The following is a 21140-nucleotide window of genomic DNA, read 5'->3' as shown; positions in this document are numbered from 1 at the left end:
GATTTAAAGAGCTGAAAATCCCTTCAATCACTTGGGCAATATCACTCAAGCTTGAGAATAGTCACCAAAATAAGTGGAGATAGTGCAGTTGTGGATAGGGCTAAGCAATATTGAGAGTTGTATTGGGAAGTGTGGTGGGGTGGTTCACTTAAGGAGCAATACTTGGCGGGCCACATCACGGGCCTAGAGCCTTTGGGGACCCAGCACATCTTGCGCTATCAGGAATTTAGCCGCGGTTCTGGCCCTTGGGGCTTGGTCGGTGTTAGCCCAGGGATCGTGGGAACAAGGCCTGTGTATTAGTTGAGGTGTCCAGGGTATATTGTTCGCCTTAGTTCAATAAACCCCTTTTGTGTTTCAACACTGCCTCGCCAATCGCATCACAATATAACAGGAAGTTAAGGCTTCCTCTAGTTTATCTTTAAGTCGAGTTCCTTCAGTGTAGAATTGTTTATTTTTGTTGGCAGATTTAAATCCATCTATTGTTGTTATTGCCTTAAAAGGATTCTCTACTAGGCATGAGTATTCCACCACTCTTTCTGTAGGAGTGATGCTTAATGTTTAAAGATGGACATTGCAGTGATTTGAAATATTCTGTTCATGCCCACTCTGTCCATGTTTTACAGTGGAGGGGCGATATTTCATCTGATGTGTCGGCTCTGCTGTTCATTGGCTAGGTTCTTTAGCTTTTGGGGCAGTGGGTTGATGTTAATAACATCAGGGAATCAAATCGATGTAGTTTAAATTATTATTTTTTTTAACAAACAATTTTATTGAGGTTTTTTTGGCATTGTAAAGTTACAGATTACAGAAATATGCAAACATCAACAGAACCAACATTTCAACCAAACCACAATGCACATACCCGCTCCTCTCCCACCTACACTCCCCGCCTGTTTATCCCTCCTACTCTACCCTAATCCCCCCCCCCCCCCCCCCCGCTGACGCTCACTCTCCCGCGAAGAAGTCGATGAATGGTTGCCACCTTCGGGCGAACCCCAATACAGATCCCCTCAAGGCGAACTTGATTTTTTTCCATACCCAGAAAACTTGACATGTCCGAAAGCCATAGTTCGGTCTTCGGGGGTTTTGAGCCCCTCCATGCCAGCAGTATTCGCCGCCGGGCTATCAGGGAAGCAAAGGCCAGAAGATCAGCCTCTTTCTCCCCCTGGACTCCCGGGTCCTCCGAAACCCCGAAAATTGCCACCTCTGGACTCATCACCACCCTTGTTCTCAACACCCGGGACATGACATCCGCAAATCCCTCCCAGTACCCACTAAGCTTAGGGCATGCCCAAAACATGTGGATGTGGTTCGCTGGTCCTCCCGCACATCTAGTGCACTTGTCCTCTACCCCAAAGAATTTGCTCATCCGAGCCACTGTCAAGTGAGCCCAGTGAACGACCTTAAACTGAATCAGGTCGAGCCTGGCACACGTTGCGGTTGAGTTTACCCGACTTCAGGGCTTCCGCCCATACCCCATCCTCCATCACCCCGCCGAGTTCCTCCTCCCATTTGAGTTTCAGCTCCTCCGTCTGGGACTCTTCCCCCTTCATGAGCACCTTGTAAATATCCGAGACTCTACCCTCTCCTTCTCCAGAGACTATTCTGTCCTGAATCCCTATTGGCGGGAGGCGTGGGAAGGATGGGAGTAGTTTAAATTATTAAGATGACCCAATAACCCTGGACCAACTGATTGACGTCTTCAATTCCACCTGTCTGAGGGGCAACACGATTCCTCACATACAAAAAAAAATCCACTGCCAGAATATTGGATGCATGTTAATCCTTGCGTCCAGCATCTGAACCAGGCAATTCATGGGGACTTTGTTGGAAGATTTGAATGCTTTTTTTTTTATAAAGCCTGCCCCCAAATGGGCCCTCTGCCACTGGGTCCAGGAGGAGACAGAACACTTTTGCAGGTTATTTTCCAGTCATAGCATGTGGGTGGGAAAAAGATCTTGCATTTATATAATGCCTTCCATGGGCTCAGGACAGGCCAAAAAGCTTTATAAGACCATCAGGCCTTAAGACGTAGGAGCAAAAAATAATAAGGGCCATTCAGCCCATCGAGTCTGCTCCGCCACTCGATGAGATCATGACTGGTCTGATGTGTGATGATCCTCATATCCACTTTCCCCCCTGATCCCCATAACCATTGATTCCCTCACTGATTGAAAATCTGTCTCTCTCAGCCTTGAACATGCTTAATGACCCAGTCTCTACAGCTCTCTGCGGTAAAGAATTCCACAGATTCACTACCCTCTGAGAGAAGAAATTCCACCTCCTCTCTTTCTTAAAAGGGTGACCCCTTTCTCTGAGATTACGCCCTCTGGTCCTAGACTCTCCCACAAAGAGAAACATCCTCTCAGCATCTACCCTGTCACGCCCCCTGAGAATCCAATACGTCTCAATAAGGTCGCCCCTCATTGTTGTGAACTCCAGTGAGTACATGCTCAACCTAAGCAATCCTTCCTCATAAGAAAATCCCTCCATCCCTGGGATTAACCAAGTGAACCTTCTATACACAAAGTGCTTTCACTGTTGTATGATGGGAAGCATGGCAGTCGAATTATGCACAGTGAGCTCCCGCAAACAGCAGTGAGATGATGACCAGATGATCTTTTTTGTGCTGTTGATTGAGGGATAAATATTCGGCAGGACACCGGGCAGCACGGTAGCATTGTGGTTAGCACAATTGCTTCACAGCTCCAGGGTCCCAGGTTCGATTCCCGGCTTGGGTCACTGTCTGTGCGGAGTCTGCACGTTCTTCCCGTGTGTGCGTGGGTTTCCTCCGGGTGCTCTGGTTTCCTCCCACAGTCCAAAGATGTGCGGGTTAGGTGGATTGGCCATGCTAAATTGCCCATAGTGTCCAAAATTGCCCTTAGTGTTGGGTGGGGTTACTGGGTTATGGGGATAGGGTGGAGGTGTGGGCTTGGGTAGGGTGCTCTTTCTAAGAGCCAGTGCAGACTCGATGGGCCGAATGGCCTCCTTCTGCACTGTAAATTCTATGATTCTATGACTCCCTCGCTCTTCTTCAGAGTGCCGTTGGATTATTCACATCGATCTGAGAGGCCAAATGGGGCTTTGATCTTGCATCTCATCTGAAAGCCAGCACCTCTGACAGTGCGGCAGTCCCTCAGCACAGCACTGAAGGCGTCAGCCTAGGGCAGCACGGTAGCATAGTGGTTAGCATAATTGCTTCACAGCTCCAGGGTCCCAGGTTCCATTCCCGGCTGGGTCACTGTCTGTGCGGAGTCTGCACGTTCTCCCCGTGTGTGCGTGGGTTTCCTCCGGGTGCTCCGGTTTCCTCCCACAATCCAAAGACTAGTTAGGTGGATTGGCCATGATAAATTGCCCTTGGTGTCCAAAATTGCCCTTAGGGTTGATTGAGTGGGGTTACTAGGTTATGGGGATAGGGTAGTGTGGGCCTCGGTAGGGTGCTCTTTCTAAGAGCCGGTGCAGGCTCGATGGGCCGAATGGCCTCCTTCTGCACTGTAATTCTATGAAAGGTTCTGTGCTTGTTTCTGGAGTGGGATTCGAACCCACAGCCGGCTGATTCAGAGCTCCCCAGATGTTATCTTTATTGTTTTTGGGACCGATTGGAAGCCACTCTAGAGGTAAAAGGTCAATCTTCCAGATCATTACACCACCTGTTTCCCCATTGGAAAGCGGAGACTGTTGTCACCTGATCAAACCTGAGTCGAGATCCCAGTAGTGCTAAATCAATATCCTCACACTTTGACGTTCAATTATAAACCAAGAAGTTTAAAATCTACATCGTGTTCCTGTACACTGGCCTTTAATTCATCTTTTACAGTTTAATTGCTGGGTCAAACAGAGCAAGACGTGTTTGGTGTGAACTTGTGCTCAATGATTTATCATCAACCTAAATCCAAGCTGTTGTCTAACTGTGCTCTAAATATTGCTCCGCTTTCAGTGTGGAGTTTTGTTTTGATATACATTAATTTCGGAGATCTAATCTGTGTGTATTACTTCCCCGCTAGCCTTTATGTACACTCTGCAGTGTCCGACTGGAAGAAATGCCTGCACACGATCAAACTGAAGGATGCTGTTCTCAGCATTGTGTAAGTTGCTACGTAGGGTGGTTTAGGCAATGATCTGGATTGATTATTTTCTCCTCTATTCTTCCTCACATCCACATCTGGCAGTGCTAGCATTGCCTGGACCGCATTTATTGGGTGGGGAGGGAGAGCTAGATGATAAAATCATTTGTTTCTCTTTAGGCTGTGAACTTAATGTATGGGGCTAAGGATGAGAACTGGTTCAAAGGGGGAGGTGGGGGCATGTAGACCTTTGAACTGGTTCAACAGGACCATGTAGACCTTTGAAGTGGTTCAATGGGAGAATGAGACCTTTGAACTGGTTCAATGGGGAGCATGAGACCTTTGAACTGGTTCAACGGGGAGCATGTGGACCTTGGAACTGGATCAATGGGGAGCATGTGGACCTTGGAACTGGTTCAGTGGGGAGCATGTGGACCTTTGAACTGGTTCAATGGGAGCATGTGGACCTTGGAACTGGTTCAACGGGGTGCATGTGGACCTTGGAACTGGTTCAATGGGGAGCATGTGGACCGTGGAACTGGTTCAATGGGGAGCATGTGGACCGTGGAACTGGTTCAGTGGGGAGCATGTGCACCTTTGAACTGGTTCAACGGGGTGCATGTGGACCTTGGAACTGGATCAATGGGGAGCATGTGGACCTTGGAACTGGTTCAACGGGGTGCGTGTGGACCTTGGAACTGGTTCAATGGGGAGCATGTGGACCGTGGAACTGGTTCAATGGGGAGCATGTGGACCGTGGAACTGGTTCAGTGGGGAGCATGTGGACCTTTGATTTGTCTGTCCCCACCAATTGCAGCGCATCACTAGAGTGAAGCTTTATTTAATGGCATAGCTATTTCTAGATGAAAATGAAATGCTGCTTATTGGTGTGTATTTCTTCTTGTGTTGTCAGTATATAACTGACCTCTGACACCACCAGCTTCCACAAAAAAAAAATTGGATATTTCTATTCTTCACTGTCGTAACTCATGATCTCAAACACTTTACAGAAAATGTTCCATTACTTTAGTGAGCCACACTTCCCCCTGCTCACCCAGGTTCGGGTGCAGGATAGTAATTGTGCAAATCACCCAAGAGAATCCGATGAGCAGCAATAAGGCTTCTAGTTCTAGAATCCAGTAGTTGCCGAATGTAGCTCCGTAAGGCTTTGTCCCCAGATCAGTCACCTCATCAACTGAAAATGTACATCCTTCGAGATGCTTTTAAGGTGGGGAATTTCTTCTACAAATTAACAATTATTTAAAACTTCGAGCCAGTGCTCCCGGGCTGCTGGCTCCAAAACCCAGCTTCAGATCAAAGCATGATGCTACACGTGATCCAATCCAGCAACCTGCATCTAACCCTTGGGTGAGGCGATGGGATGGGGAGGTTGACTAACATGTAATTATTCTGGGATTATTGTGCGGCAGTGAGCTCCTATTCTCATATATTGATCATGGCCTTTATTGCACAGATTAAAAACAATGATCTTCCTGGTGGCCCGGATGAGCAGATTCTTTGCGGTGGAGGAGAGATGTGCGAAGTGTGCGTGGGGGGCCAGCGAACCATGTCCACATGTTCTGGGCATGTCCAAAACCGAGGGGATTTTGGCAGGGGTTTGCCGACACCATGAATTAAATACGAGGTGGCAATGAGTCCGGAGGTGGCGATTTTGGGGGTATAGCAGGACCCGGGAATCCAGGAGGAGAAGGAGGCAGATGTTCTGGCCTTTGCTTCCCTGGTAGCCCGGAGGCGTATATTGCTGGCGTGGGGGGACACAAAGCCCCCGAAATCGGAGACCTGGCTTTCAGACATGGCAGGCTTCCTCTGCCTGGAGAAAATTAAGTTCGCCATGAGAGGGTCTCAGCTGGGGTTCGCCCGGAGGTGGCAACCATTCGTCGACTTCCTCGCAGAGAACTAATCGTCAGCAGAAAGGGGGGGGGGGCTAGGCTAGTGTAGGTTAGGGGGGTAAGTAATGGCAAGACCTGCGGGAGAGGGTGGCGGAATTTGCACTATGTATATATTTCTCTTGTTATTTATATTGTTAATTTTGTTGCTGTTAAAGTGCCAAAGAAAATACCTCAATAAAAAGCTTATTTTAAAAAAAATAATGATCTTCCCTTGTATGTTCGCAGACACGTCAAAGGGCGTGTTTTGGTGGCACTAAACGACGGAACTTTGGCGATATTCCACAGAGCTGAAGGTTAGTACATTTATAAATCATGCAGTTGCTGAACAGGTAGTTGTAAAATTCCTCATCCTCTTCTGTCTAATGCAGTACTTTTCCTCAGAATATAAGTTATCTGTAAGTTCCTTAGGAGGAAGTGGTTTGTGTGTTTGATGGAATTCTTAAACTTGCTTTTGTTATTCATTTCAAATGGGGTTAATGACCATACAAACGGTGAACGCGGGAATTTTATCCAAATGTGCGAAGAATTTCTTAATGGTATTGCACAGTACGATCCCTGCTCTGTGCGGGGTGGGTACATTTCCATCTTTAGTGCTCCCTGCAAGAGCTTAATGTGCCAGACATGCCAGAGAAGTGAGTTTTTCCATGGAAATCAAGCTGCAAAGAGCTGAATGAAGTTGTACTTCCTTTCAGAGTGAATGGGTAGAAAGTGGCGAATCTTGTGCCTCCCGATTTATTATGGTATTTGCACCTTTAATTCTGTTGTGGTTCATAAAGGACTTTAAAACTGGCCTGTTTCATGTAAACTGAGCTTTTGCGGCAATTAGTGGAGTCTGGAGGCACCGGACCTGATTGAAACTGGTGCCTGAGGGAGGAGCCAAGCGTGGGATCGGTTCAAATACGAGTATGGCATTTTCTAATGTGACAGTACAAATTTATTAAATTAATTTTGTCCCAATCACGTTTTAAAAGGTATTTAACTATCCTCCTCAAATCAGGGTGTCTGTAGCCTTTGAGGGGAAATGGATATTGGATTCTGGAGGCAATGAAAAAATACGGTGGCGATACTGCTGAAGGCACAACTGTTGCAAGTTATTTTCTAACACAGAAACAGCTTAGCTGTGCTTCACAATCATTACGTTACTGCTGTGTTTTGCTGTTTAACAAATTGATTTTGCAGGTCAAGGTTGAGTCTAATGTAGTGGGGGGAGGGAGGGGGCCTTCTGAAGACAAGGATGAGAATGTGAGAGTACAGGAGAGAACAATGGCCGAACTAAACTGGAGGATTCTTTGCTCACTTAGATCATTACAGTGCAGAAGGAGGCCACTCGGCCCAACGGGTCCGCACCGGCCCATGGAAAGAGCACCCCGCCCAAGCCCACACCTCCACCCCATCCCCATAACCCGATAACCCCACCCAACCTTTTTTGGACACCTAAGGGCAATTTATCACGGCCAAACCACCCAAGCTGCGCATCTTTGGACTGTGGGAGGAAACCGGAGCGCTCGGAAGAAACCCACGCAGACACGGGGAGAAGGTGCAGACTCCGCACAGACAGTGACCCAGGCCAGGAATCGAACCCGGGTCCCTGGAGCTGTGAAGCAACAGTGCTAACCACTGTGCTACCGTGCCACCGGAATACTTCCTTGGAATACTGTGAATTTATGTACCTATCTGGGAAAGTGGAAACATTGTTGAACTAGTTCGCCCTTCAAAAGGAGTCTCTTTTGACTCCTCCACTTCTGTTAAATTATTAGGCTTCCAATTCCAATGCAACGTTCAGTACTGGAATAGAGGATTAAATTAAATATTGGGAAGACGTTTCTGGTCCCTGCTCCAAACTCACTTCCCTAGTTACCAATTCCACCTCTCTCCCTGGCAATGTTCTGAGATTCAGATTGCAACCTTGGTGTGACATTGGACTCTGAGATGAGCTTCCCACCTCTCATCCATTCCTTCACTACAGCCTTCTATTCCCCCCTCCGTAAGTCTGCTCCTGTCTTGAGTTCATCCTCTGCTGAAACCCTCATCGCTGCCATCGTTACCTGTAGACTTGACCCATCCTAATGAAATGAAATGAAAATCGCTTATTGTCACAAGTAGGCTTCAAATGAAGTTACTGTGAAAAGCCCCTCGTCGCCACATTCCGGGGCCTGTTCGGGGAGACTGGTACGGGGATGCACTCCTGCCTGGTCTCCACAGACATGAGGGTGCCCAAAGCTCTGCTGCCTGTGTCCTAACTCGCAACAAGCCCGGTTCCTCTGTCTCCCCTTTCCTTGCCATCTCCACTGGCTCTGGACGATGCAACATCTCGCTTTTAATATTCTTAACTCCCTCTCTAATCCCACCCAACCTTACAATTAATAGCAGAGTGGCGCAGCGGAGGCGCGCTGGGCCCATAACCCAGAGGTCGATGGATTTAAACCATTCTCTGGGCGGGACAGTGGCTAGCACTGCTGTGTCTCTGTCTAGCACGGCTGTCTCAGTGTCTAGCACGGCTGTCTCACTCACCGTGGTTAGCACTGCTGCCTTGCAGTGCCAGGGACCCTTTGATTCTGGCCTTGGGTGACTGTGTGGAGTCTGCACGTTCTCCCCGTGTCTGCGTGGGTTTCCTCCGGGTGCTCCGGTTTCCTCCCACAGTCTAAAGATGTGCCAGTTAGATGGATTGGCCGTGATAAATTGCCCCTTGGTGTCCAAAGATGTGGTTTTACGGGGATAGGGCAGGGGGAGTGGGCCTCGGTGGGGTGCTCTTTCGGAGGGTTGGTGCAGACTCAATGGGCCAAATGGCTTCCTCCTGCACGGTGGGGATTCTGTGGCTAGCTATCAGCAGCATCATCTTGTGAAAGTCAATCTTAAACGTTTGAAAATGTTGTCGGTTGGAAATATTCCAGGGCAGAAATGACACGTTCTGGGCTCGAGTGTAAGTACTGAGATTAAGCTGCCACCGCCCCTGGTATGGGAGGCTGGTTCCTTTCTTTCCTGGAGGCACATGTTCCATTATCTACACTTCTGCTTGATTGGGGAGGGTTCAGGAGAGGCTTCCCATGAGCTGAGTGGAGGTTGTGGACTCCTCCGGAAACTACATGTGACCTACTGGCCCACGTCATAAGGAAAAAGGGGTAATTTGCAAAACTTTCAGAGCTCCAGACTTGTGTTTAGCCCTGGACCCCCATAAGCCCCTGCGTTCCGCCTCTTGCCGGGGTTGTTTTTTGTCAGGTCAGCTCCCCTTGACCATGACCCATTTCAGAGTTGACCCAGTGTAGAAACTAATCGAGAAGGACGGGATGTGGCATATCTGAAGGCAGATCTTTCTGGATCCTCTGCTTCACCTCCAGGAGAGCTATGGCAGGAGTGTGCTGGGAGGGCTGTGAATCTTCAACCACTTGCTACTTATGAGGACTAGTCAATTAATCAAAGCTTAACATGTGGGAAGTGGAATGCACTCCTGGGCCAGGTACCTGTGGAATCTCACCACCATTGCTCTCGGAGGGTCACCTACACGCGGCCTCCTCGCTAGCGCTTTGTGCGCCCTGTCCACCTCCAAGGGTCGGGTGAACATCCCCTCCCCCAGTAGCTTCTCAAACATACCTGCGCCCATTCCTTCCGATCCCTCCGGGAGACCCACGATTCTCAGGTTCTGCCGGAGGGACCTGTTTTCTAGATCCTCCATCTTCTCCTGGAGCCTTTTCTGTTGGTCTCTCAGCATCCCCACCTCCAACTCCACTGCAGCTAGGTGTTCCTCCTGCTCAGTCAGTGCCTTCTCCACTTTCTGGATCGCCCGATCTTGAGCATCCAGTCGCGCAATCGACTCCTTAATCGGGTCCAAGCATTCCTGTTTCTGCATGGCTCAGTCCTCCTGTATAAACTGCATCAACTGCTCCGTCGGCCACTGGGTTGTCGAGCCAGAACTCCGGTCGTCCGCCATGCTGTCTCCCACTGCAGCTTCAGCCCAAGCCTTCTCCGTTCGCCTATTTCTTCCTTTGCGAGCACTCCTGGCCCGCTTCTCCATGCACTGATGTAGGATTCCTCGTCACCGTTGCATCCAACATCAATTTTCCGCTTCAGATCCGACAAAACTTCAGGGGAAAAAGGTCCAAAGTTCCGACCCGAGCGGGAGCCACCAAATGTGCGACCTACTCCTTCATAGCCGCCATCGGAAATCAATGTGTGGGAAGTGAACAAGTAGCCTGTTCCTGATAGAATCTTTATACGGTGTTCCTATCAAAATATTTTGCTGAATTGATCTTTTTTTAACTGAGAAAACATAAGAAATCGCATTGTGTCCATTGAATCTGTCGGTGTGCATAATAAAAACAATAACATTGTGATGTGTTACTCCAGAAGGAATTGGGGGTAGACTGATACACTTGTCACTAACAGTAATGAAACCATTGTACTTTTGTCTGAGTAGATGGCCAATGGGATCTGAGCAATTACCACCTCATGGACCTGCAACGCCCAAACCACTCCATCCGTTGCATGGCTGTTGTGCACGACAAGGTCTGGTGCGGCTACAAGAACAAGATTCACGTCATTCAGCCTAAAACAATGCAGATTGAGGTATGTGTTGGGTAGAGCTAAAGGCAGGAAACATGGTGTCACGCACAGCTACTAAATATCTGCCGTTATTTCTCCAGCAGTGGACGTAATCCAGCCAGCCTTTCCTGACATATTTCGACATTTGGGCCAATTTGCAGCATGGGTATAGGAATCAAGTAACATTGAATCGATTCACCGAGGGGTGATTTATCAATTGGTCAGTGGGTGGTTACTTGGGTTGGTTAAAGACGTGGCAGAGTAACCCATCATTACTGATGTAACATGGAGGTCGCAGGCAGCATTGGGGGAAAGCAGGCGAGGAACACAACTCCTTTTTCTCAAGCCTGCGTCTCAAAGTCAGTGACTGGATGGTTGAATGTGTTGAAGAACATTGCGGGGATGGTGTTGAGGTGGGTGGTTGTGGGGGCAGGGGACCACACGGTAACCCAAAAGGCCACCTGCACAAGCGCTAATGGTCGAAAAACAGGCAGAACAGAGGGACAGATACCATTTTTAAAAATAAAGGGCCTGCAAATTCAAAAGGTCGGCCGATGCCATGGACCAATTAACACGAGTAATGGGGAAAGCAATGGAATGGACATTAAACAGGAGGTTGCACATTGCAACAGGAATGGACAGGGCAGCACGGTAGCACAAGTGGATAGCACTGTGGCTTCACAGCGCCAGGGTCCTAGGTTCGATTCCCTGCTGGGTCACTGTCTGTGAGGAGTCTGCACGTTCTCCCCGTGTCTGCGTGGGTTTCCTCCCGGGTGCTCCGGTTTCCTCCCACAGTCCAAAGACATGTAGGTTAGGTGGATTAACCATGATAAATTGCCCTTAGTATCCAAAACGGTTAGAAGGGGTTACGGGGATAGGGTGGAAGTGAGGGCTTAAGTGGGTCGGTGCAGACTGGATGTGCCGAATGGCCTCCTTCTGCACTGTATGTGCTATGTTCTAAACTGGGACGGTCACATATTCATTTTCTAGTTATGCCGTTCTACCTTAGGGCCAAAGGCGAGCAACATGAAAGGCCATCAGGAAGCCAGCACTAGTTTTTTAAAATCTTGATTTTGGAGAGCTGAAGAAAAATAGGAATGGGCACAGGAAATGGATGCTATCAGAAGTATTTTATTACAGTATTGATGTGTTGTATAGGGGGATTTTTCAGCTGACTCTGTGTAGAACCAAGTATGTGGTGATGAAATCGGAGTGTATAATATTAAGAAACAGTAGGCTGAGAATGGAAAACATTTTAGACAGGAAAGAATAGCTGTTTTGAACAGAATTATATGTTGCAACAACAATTGAAATAAGCAGGAAATATGTTTGAATCCATGTTTATGTCGCTGATTGCATTTTATCTTCTTGCTTTCTGAATAAAATTAACTATCCCAATTCCTTAAAATCCTTCTCTGCTTTGATCCCTCTCTCCTGCTGTGGCCCCCACAGAAGGAATTGTGTGTGTTAGCTAGGGAAATTTTCTATATTTAGTTTTGAATAACTGGGGTTAAAATAGTGGCTGTCTTTCAAAACACCCTGCTCATCAGGACACAAACCGGGTTGTATGATTTATAACGTACCCTGTAGGCTTTGTTTCAGAGGCAAATCCAAGTGTACCCTATTAGAAGATGTGAATTCGGGGTTGTCAGTTGGTCCCATTTAAGCGTTCAACGTGTCTTACTTTTATGGGAGTGATTCACTTTTATAATCCTGACCTGTAATGCTGGGTGGAACCCCTTGTGACTTGAATCAGTTATCCATGACAAGTAAATTTCTTCAATCTCAGTGGATGATGTAGATCAGGGCGGCACGGTGACACAGTGGTTAGCACTGCTGTCCCACAGCGCCAGGGACCCGGGTTCAATTCCGGCCTCGGGTGACTGTCTGTGGAGAGTTTGTACGTTATTCCCGTGTCTGCATGGGTTTCCTCTGGGTGCTCCGGTTTCTTCCCACAGTTCATAGATGTTCAGATCAGGTGGATTGGCCATGCTAAATTGCCCCTTTGTGTCCAAAGGCTAGATGGGGTTACTGGGTTATGGGGATAAGGTGGAGGCGTGGGCTTAAGTAGGGTGCACTCGGGTTGCACGGTGGTGCAGCGGTTAGCACTGCTGCTTCACGGCGGCGAGGACCCGGGTTCAATTCCGGCCTCGGGTGACTGTCTGTGGAGAGTTTGTACGTTATTCCCGTGTCTGCATGGGTTTCCTCTGGGTGCTCCGGTTTCTTCCCACAGTTCATAGATGTTCAGATCAGGTGGATTGGCCATGCTAAATTGCCCCTTTGTGTCCAAAGGCTAGATGGGGTTACTGGGTTATGGGGATAAGGTGGAGGCGTGGGCTTAAGTAGGGTGCACTCGGGTTGCACGGTGGTGCAGCGGTTAGCACTGCTGCTTCACGGTGGCGAGGACCCGGGTTCGATCCCGGCTCCGAGTCACTGTCTGTGTGGGGTTTGCACATTCTCCCCGTGTCTGTGTGGGTCTCGCCCCCACAACCCAAAGATGTGCAGATTAGGTGGATTGGCCACGCTAAACTCTCCCTTAATTGGGGAAAAAAAATTATTGGGTACACTAAATTTATATATTTTTAAAATAAAAATTTTTTTCAAGGGCCGGTGCAGACTCGATGGGCTGAATGGCCTCCTTCTGCACTGTAAATTCTATGATTCTATAAAGCTAATGAACATGCCAAGCTGTCCCACTTCAGTGGGTTGCATTGCTCGACTTTACACAACTCTTGCGCATTCTGGCCCCTAGCCCACGCGGAACCGAATCCTCACCTTTCTGTGGCGCTGTAGCCCACCTGGCCTTGCAGCCTCCCACCCTTTCTATCCACTTGCAGCATTTTCTGCTTGTTTACCTCCCGTTGCCTGAGCTCCCCTCTGTTCCCTTTTTAAAAACCTGACTACACTGCAGTCCCTGGAGCAGAATCCACCAGCCGCATTCGTCAGCGCCTCCTGCTGAGATCAAATGGAGATTGTTAACGGAAGTAGCGATGAATTTGCACCTTTGCTGGCATGTCAAATTATCTTTCATTGCCCATAGATTGCTGTATCAGACACCCTATTTGAAACCAAAATTATACATGTTGGCCACGCTGTCCTACATATTTAACCCTGGAGAACTAGCTTTAGTTCAGCAAAAGCATTTTTAACTAAAATGACGTAGTCTGATATTCATATGGTGTGGGAGGTTTGAGATAAGGGGACATGAAAAGATACAGATTGTGGCCCATCATTTACTTTCATTTAGTTATATTCTTCTGCCGTCTCCCAAGTGGCCCTGCATATTATTCCTTTTCAGATAACAGTCTAATTCCTTTCTGAGTGTCTTTATTGAACCTGCCCCCACCACACAGTCCAGCCACGCATCCCAGACCCTAACCAACCCCTGTGTGTATAAAAGATTTTTCCCTCGCCGCTTTTGCTTCTTGAAATCTGACATCAAATCTGAGCCCTCTTATTCTCAATCCAGTCTACTCTGTCCTGGCCCCTGACGATTCCGAATACCTCTATCAGACCTCCTCTCGGCCTTCTTTTCGCTAAGGAAAACAGTCCTAACTTCTCCAATCTATCCCCATGACTGAAGCTCCTCATCCCCGGAACCATTCTCATGAATTGTTTGTGCGCTCTCTCCAATACCTTCACACAGATCCTAAAACGCAGAACTGGCCGCATACCTCCAGCTGAGGCCCACCTCCTTGCTCTTGTGCAATATCAGTTCTCTCTCAAAATAAGCCCAAAGCATGGTCATGCATATTTGAAATGAAATGAAAATCGCTTATTGTCACGAGTAGGCTTCAATGAAGTTACTGTGAAAAGCCCCTAGTCGCCACATTCCGCCGCCTGTTCGGGGAGGCTGGTACGGGAATTGAACCGTGCTGCTGGCCTGCCTTGGTCTGCTTTCAAAGCCAGCGATTTAGCCCAGTGTGATAGTCATGCCATTAAATGTCAAGGGGTTATTGTTTGATTCTCTCTTATTGGAGATGGTCATTACCTGGCACTTGTGTGGTGCGAATGTTACTTGCCACTTGTCAGCCCAGCCTGGATATTGTTCAGGCCTTGCTGCGCCCTTTCCAGTGGCTACCACATCCCTCCTATAATGTGGATTCCAGAACTGCACACAATACTCTAGCTGTGGCCTAACCAATGTTTTATACAGTTTCAGCAAAAACCTCCCTGCTCTTAAACTCTATGCCTCGGCTAATAAAAGCAAGTATACCATATGTTGTCTTAATCACTGTATCCGCCTACCCCGCTACATTAAGGGACTAGTGCAGATGCACACCAAGGTCCCTCTGATCCTTTCTCTTCCCAGGATCCTGCCGTCGTATTCCCTTGCCTTGTTTGTCCTGCCCAAATGCATCACCTCACACTTATCCAGATTCAATTCCATTTACCACTGATCTGACCAGCCCATCAATATCCTCCTGTAATCCAAGACTATCCTCGTCACTAATTACCACCACCACCGACCTTTGTATCATCTGCGAACTTACTGATCAACCCTCCTGCATTCATATCTAAATCATTTATATAACCACAAACAGCAAGGGCCCAACACTGATCCCTGCGGGACCCCACTGGACACAGGCTTCCAGTCAGAAAAGCACCCCTCGACCATCACCCTCTGCTTCCTGCCACTCAGCCAATTCTGGATCCAAGTTGCCAAATTTCCGTGGATCCCATGGGCTCTTACCTTCGCTATCAGTCTCCCATTTGGGACCTTATCAAAAGCCTTGCTGAAGTCCAAGTAGACTACGTCAAATGCATTGCCCTTAACTATACATCTGGTCACCTCTTCGAAGAATTTAATTAAGTTGGTCAGATGTGACCTCCCGTTAACAAAACCATGCTGACTGTTCTTGATTAATCCCCGTCTCTCCCAATGCAGATTCATTCTGTCTCCATGTGACCAGTAGGTCCCAATCCTGTTCTTTTACTCTCCTTTTACCATCTGTCTGGTCCGTTCCTAAAAGTTGAAATGGAGCAAAACCGTCACCATCATTGAGGGTGTAAAATAGACCATGTTGAATCAGCCAACTGATATATGCCCTGATTTTCGATTTCAATGACTTTAATGGACAGACTAAGGCAGGTTGTATCATGGGCAGCTCATCCATTATCACTTGATTTACATCCTCACTGAAGTTTAAGGTTCCAGCTGTGTTCTTGCTTTAGCCACTATGTCCGGTGTGATGCGATGAGAGTTTCATGGAAACATTTGATATTTGCTCATCAGCTTCCAACTGTTAGTGATATTGCTGTTATTACCTTGTGAGTGGTTTCCGTATATTAACTGGAACTTCAGACAGTTTATTGATGAAAGCAGAAATCAGACGCTGTGTTATAGGACAGCTAAAAGACTTCCATGCACCTGCACTTTTCATGAAATACATACACTAGTATATACTCATATATAATTTTAAAATTTTAATTTAAGAGTACCCAATTATTTTTTATCCAATTAAGGGGCAATTTAGCGTGGCCAATCCACCTGCCCTGCACATCTTTTGGTTGTGGGGGCGAAACCCACGCAGACACGGGGAGAATGTGCAAACTCCACACGGACAGTGAGCCGGGATCGAACCTGGGACCTCGGTGCCATGAGACAGCAGTGCTAACCACTGCGCCACTGTGCCGCTCTATATACACTTCTATCTTTCTACTTTTTTTTAATGTCAAGATACCAATGCTGGGCAGTGAACAATCCCGTACTCGACACCCACTGTTCACAATAGTACAATAGTGACTTTTAAGGGGTGTCTTGACGAATACATGAACAGGATGGGAATAGAGGATATGGTCCCCGGAAGGGTAGGGTTTTTTAGTTTAGACGGGCAACATAGTCGGCGCAGGCTTGGAGGGCCGAAGGGCCTGTTCCTGTGCTGTAAGTTTCTTTGTTTTTTGTTCACTAAAGTCATTTTAGATAGAATAAGTAAAGGCAGAGTAAATCTCTCCATGTACATCCCTCACCTGAAGCCACAGCTGCAGAAAAGCACCAATAATGCCAAGATAAAAGTTTCAGTTTCCCGCACGGGGAACTGGATTAGTACTGGCAGTGCTCATTTCATATAATAGAGATCCGGACCGCTGGCATATGGAAAATTTTCATCCTGTGATTTGGATTTGGACTTGGTTCCCAGGGGTGAAGGAAAATGTGCCTTATCACCCAGTCCCATGGTTTAGCTTACTCTCACCGGATGTCCAATTCTCCGTTGTGATGCTTACGCTGTGTAATGAGAAAGTGGGGGCATGTTAGATTCATAGAATTTACAGTGCAGAAGGAGGCCATTCGGCCCATCGAGTCTGCACCGGCTCTTGGAAAGAGCACCCTACCCAAGGTCCGCTCCTCCACCCTATCCTCATAACCCAGCAACCCCACCCAACACTATGGGCAATTTTGGACACTAAGGGCAATTTAGCGTGGCCAATCCACCTAACCTGCACATCTTTGGACTGTGAGAGGAAACCGGAGCACCCGGAGGAAACCCACGCACACACGGGGAGGATGTGCAGACTCCGCACAGACAGTGACCCAAGCCGGAATCGAACCTGGGACCCTGGAGCTGTGAAGCAATTGTGCTATCCACAATGCTACCGTGCTGCCCTTAGGGTTTTTTTTGTCGTAACATTCTTGTATTCTTGTGCCTGCAGAATCATCATCTGATGTCAAAGCCCTTTAGTATTTTCTAATTTGTTATTTCTACAACAGAAGTCTTTTGATGCTCACCCAAGGAGGGAAAGCCAAGTACGCCAGTTGGCTTGGATTGGCGATGGGGTTTGGATATCAATTCGCCTGGATTCCACATTGCGCCTGTATCATGCTCACACGCATCAGCATTTACAGGATGTAGATATTGAGCCTTATGTCAGTAAGATGTTAGGTATGGTCATTCACTTGCTCCTTGATACAATTGTTAGCTTTACTGTCTTAGACATTGAATTGTTTTTTATACAAGAGCTGTAATAATATTGTCATCCAAACAGTGTCATTCCTTTCAACATTACCCTTCCTTAAGTTTTATGATCTTTCTCTGGCTGTTTGGAGGTGAGTATGATATTACATAGAACTAAGAAAATACAGCACAGAACAGGCCCTTCGGCCCACTATGTTGTGCCGAACTTTTGTCCTAGATTAAGAACAAATTAATCTACATCCCATCATTCTACCGTAATCCATGTACCTATCCAATAGCTGCTTGAAGGTCCTTAATGTTTCCGACTCAACTATTTCCACAGGCAGTGCATTCCATGCCCCCACTACTCTCTGGGTAAAGAACCTACCTCTGACATCCCCCTATATCTTCCACCATTCACCTTAAATTTATGTCCCCTTGTAATGGTTTGTTCCACCCGGGGAAAAAGTCTCTGACTGTCTACTCTATCTATTCCCCTGATCATCTTATAAACCTCTATCAAGTCTCCCCTCATCCTTCTCTGTTCTGATGAGAAAAGGCCTAGCACCCTCAACCTTTCTTCGTAAGACCTACTCTCCATTCCAGGCAACATCCTGGTAAATCTCCTTTGCACCTTTTCCAAAGCTTCCACGTCCTTCCTAAATTGCTCTTCTCCGACACCGTTACCCACTGCTAATGCACCTCTCGGAAGGAAACCCACTTTTCCGAGTATGTTTCCCGTCTATGTTTCACTCCCAGCAGTGAGCTGAATTGTTCATTCCCATGGGATCTGACCAAGAGCTGCTGAAATGTTTCCCCAGGCCGGAATCCGAGTTAAGATGCTGGTCGAGATTGAAATTGACATTGTCTTAAACAGGAGCCTGGCAGTGAACTGCCAAAGCAGCGGGGACGGCTCCGAGGGAGTTGGATACCCCATTGCCGATACCATTTGTGTTGTGTGAATGTGAGGCCGCGCAAGCCCTTTAAATGGAAGTGAATTGCTGCGTTGCTCGAACATTTTGGTTTTCTTCTGTCCACACATTGTTGCATAAGGAAATAAGTTGTGTTTAATTTTGTGTAACACTTAAATATATGAATGAATGAAAGTATAATGGGCCTGAATTCCTGTAATTTCAGTGAAGGAGCAATATAGTTCCTGGAGAAATGTCGTAAACGGCCAATTTTAACCCCACACACCATTTCTCCACTAATTAAACTGACTCTGGGATATCCAGAATCATCTGATTCAAATATTATTTCGATAAATTATATTGAAATTACTGTCACGCATCAGTCTGTTCTAGGGGGAGCCAAGCTAAGTATTAAGATCCTCCTCGTCATGTGCTCCCATAGGCTGGTACTAGTTCCACCCCTCGTGATCTGTTGCTAACTAACTCGGAAACCTCTTGCTTTGATTGACAGGGACGGGAAAATTGGGCTTCTCTTTTGTGCGAATCACAGCTTTGCTCATTGGTGGAAACCGCCTCTGGGTGGGGACGGGAAATGGAGTCGTTATCTCTATCCCCCTGACGGAAAGTAAGTTAGCAAAGTCTGACCTGGGTTTGTAATGGGGTCTTTCAGCGTGTCACAGATTCATTTGGTCTGTGGAAAATAAACTGTAGCTGTTACACCGGGTTACAAAAAAATGTTGCACGAATGAATCATGATCTATGATCAAGAAAGATTTTGACTGAAGATTGAAACATATGGAAGACAACAATTCTCTCCCTCTGTTGTTATTTATGAATGGATTAACCTAAAAACACGTTGTGTTCACTCAAATGTTTAAACATATGACTGCATTTAATTGTAACTTCATATTTTTGCAGATTTATGTGTGTTTAATGATACTTTTGCAATTACATCATTTGTGAGCAGGTGGTCCTATAATAGTTGCAGGTCTAAAAGCTGTTTATAATGTTGCAGCTCGTCTAGACAAAGTCACACCACAGCACATAAAGTGGCAGCTGATGCAGAAGAACCCATTTACATAGTTTGTGGCAATGACGATAATCATTGTTGGGGGGGGGGTGTTATGTGTGAAAATGTGCTTGGGTGAGGCTAAATTTACCCATTAATTCAACATCCAAATATCCAAAAGGTTGAGTGTTTAAACGTAGGAGACCTATTGAGCGGAAAGTTGATGCTGCCCTCCTACACAAATTAATTATTATGTACAAAAAGATTACATTTGTCTCAGAATTAGTGCTCGAAGATAAAGCAAAAAATGCTACAAAAACTGAATGTTACTTCTAATAACTATTAACATCGACAGTTGTAGCAGAGTGTGAGGTTCTTCCTTCAGAATGATGGTCTGTCCAAAAAATGGTGGCAGATCTAAATCATTCTGCAGTTAGTATTTGCAATCGATGGGGTAGCTCTTTCTTGGCGTAGGTTGCTGCTGATTTATATACCAAGATTCGTGCTGTCATTTCCTCAGCAAATTCCAGGCCATCAATTCAATATCTCACACTACATTCAATTCACAGTAAATGATGCACAGCCGGGGATTGTGCAAATCCTCCCAGTTTGAATAAAACACTAATTAAACTAGTTCAGTTATATATAAATAATACTTCAGTACATTTATTCTTGGTGATATCTATTCATGAGCACAATTCTCCACAACTCATTTAACAACTGGTGTTTAAATGATACAATTTAGGTAAACTAATATTTCAGAGCAGGACCTAATAGATTGTTTGTCTGAATGTGCATGTTTGTGTGTGTGTGTATATGTGTATTTCACATTATTAATGATGATCTAGATTCCTTCCATAAATGTCCAGCAGTTTTAACAAAGCTTTGTGGGGGGTTCTTGCCTGGAATGTGAACTGCTTGCACTAACCGCTGCTGATTGATTGCGACTGATAAATAGTCCATGCTTGATGTGCAGTTCTTCAAATCCCACTCTCTAGTTGCAAAGGAAGAGTGTATTTCTGAGTGACAGGTCTACAATGGATTTACTCACAGTGCAGCTCCACCTGCATAAACTGGCAGGAAGGTATAATTCATTTGTCAAGAATCCTTCTGTTTGTATCTTTTTACCAGCACCATGGGCAGGATTGTCAAGTGTTCTGCCCTTGGATCAATTAGAAGTTTAACGTCAAAGGTGAAAAACAGTCTTCGATCAGTAATATTCCATTGAAAGCACTGATGTAACCAAAAATGTAGGGTTAAATAGTCAGGTCAATCGCACAAATAGTTAGCATTCTTGTGAAATATAAGTTAAAGAATTATTAAAAACACTTTGGGAACCAGTATCGTCAACTGAAAATACTCCAGTGGAGACTCTGAAATATACTTCACCTAAATGGACCAGCAGGGCTGTTAATCAAGACAACAGGTGAACGATGAGTGCCTTGGAGGAGAGGGCATCAGTAATGAAGGGAAATAGCTCAGGTAATGTCATTGGCACAGGGATCAAATGTCATCGGATATCAGATGCAACAGTACAGGCAAATAACCGTCATCTTCTGATACATGAGTCTTTAGTTTAAAAGGCTGTAATTTTCAGGGAGTACATGGTGCTTTTTGTGTGATATGGGATAGAATGGAATATAAGCCTGCGCCTAATCAAAAGGATTCCAGCTGATAAACCATTAGAGTGAGGGTTGAGCAATTCACAAGTCATTTAAACTCAAGCTTCATCATATTCACTGGTGTCAGTTATTTTATCGAACAAACATTCTTTGTGGGACCTTACTACTGACTAGTTCCCTGTTCTAGAACCATAG

General features: G+C 46.4%; 1 protein-coding gene across 1 annotated transcript in view; it reads left to right on the top strand.

Moving 5' to 3' along the window:
* mapk8ip3 (mitogen-activated protein kinase 8 interacting protein 3) overlaps positions 1–21140 on the top strand; it is a 212030-nt gene that overhangs the window by 174625 nt on the left and 16265 nt on the right. The window contains 5 exon segments of the mRNA XM_072481763.1: positions 4005–4085; positions 6200–6267; positions 10386–10534; positions 17220–17391; positions 18826–18939. Of these exon segments, the coding sequence (XP_072337864.1) occupies positions 4005–4085; positions 6200–6267; positions 10386–10534; positions 17220–17391; positions 18826–18939 (584 nt within the window).

The sequence above is a fragment of the Scyliorhinus torazame genome, chromosome 17, assembly GCF_047496885.1.
Source record: "Scyliorhinus torazame isolate Kashiwa2021f chromosome 17, sScyTor2.1, whole genome shotgun sequence".
Classification (NCBI taxonomy): Eukaryota; Metazoa; Chordata; class Chondrichthyes; order Carcharhiniformes; family Scyliorhinidae; genus Scyliorhinus; species Scyliorhinus torazame.
This window is presented reverse-complemented; position numbering and strand designations above follow the sequence as displayed.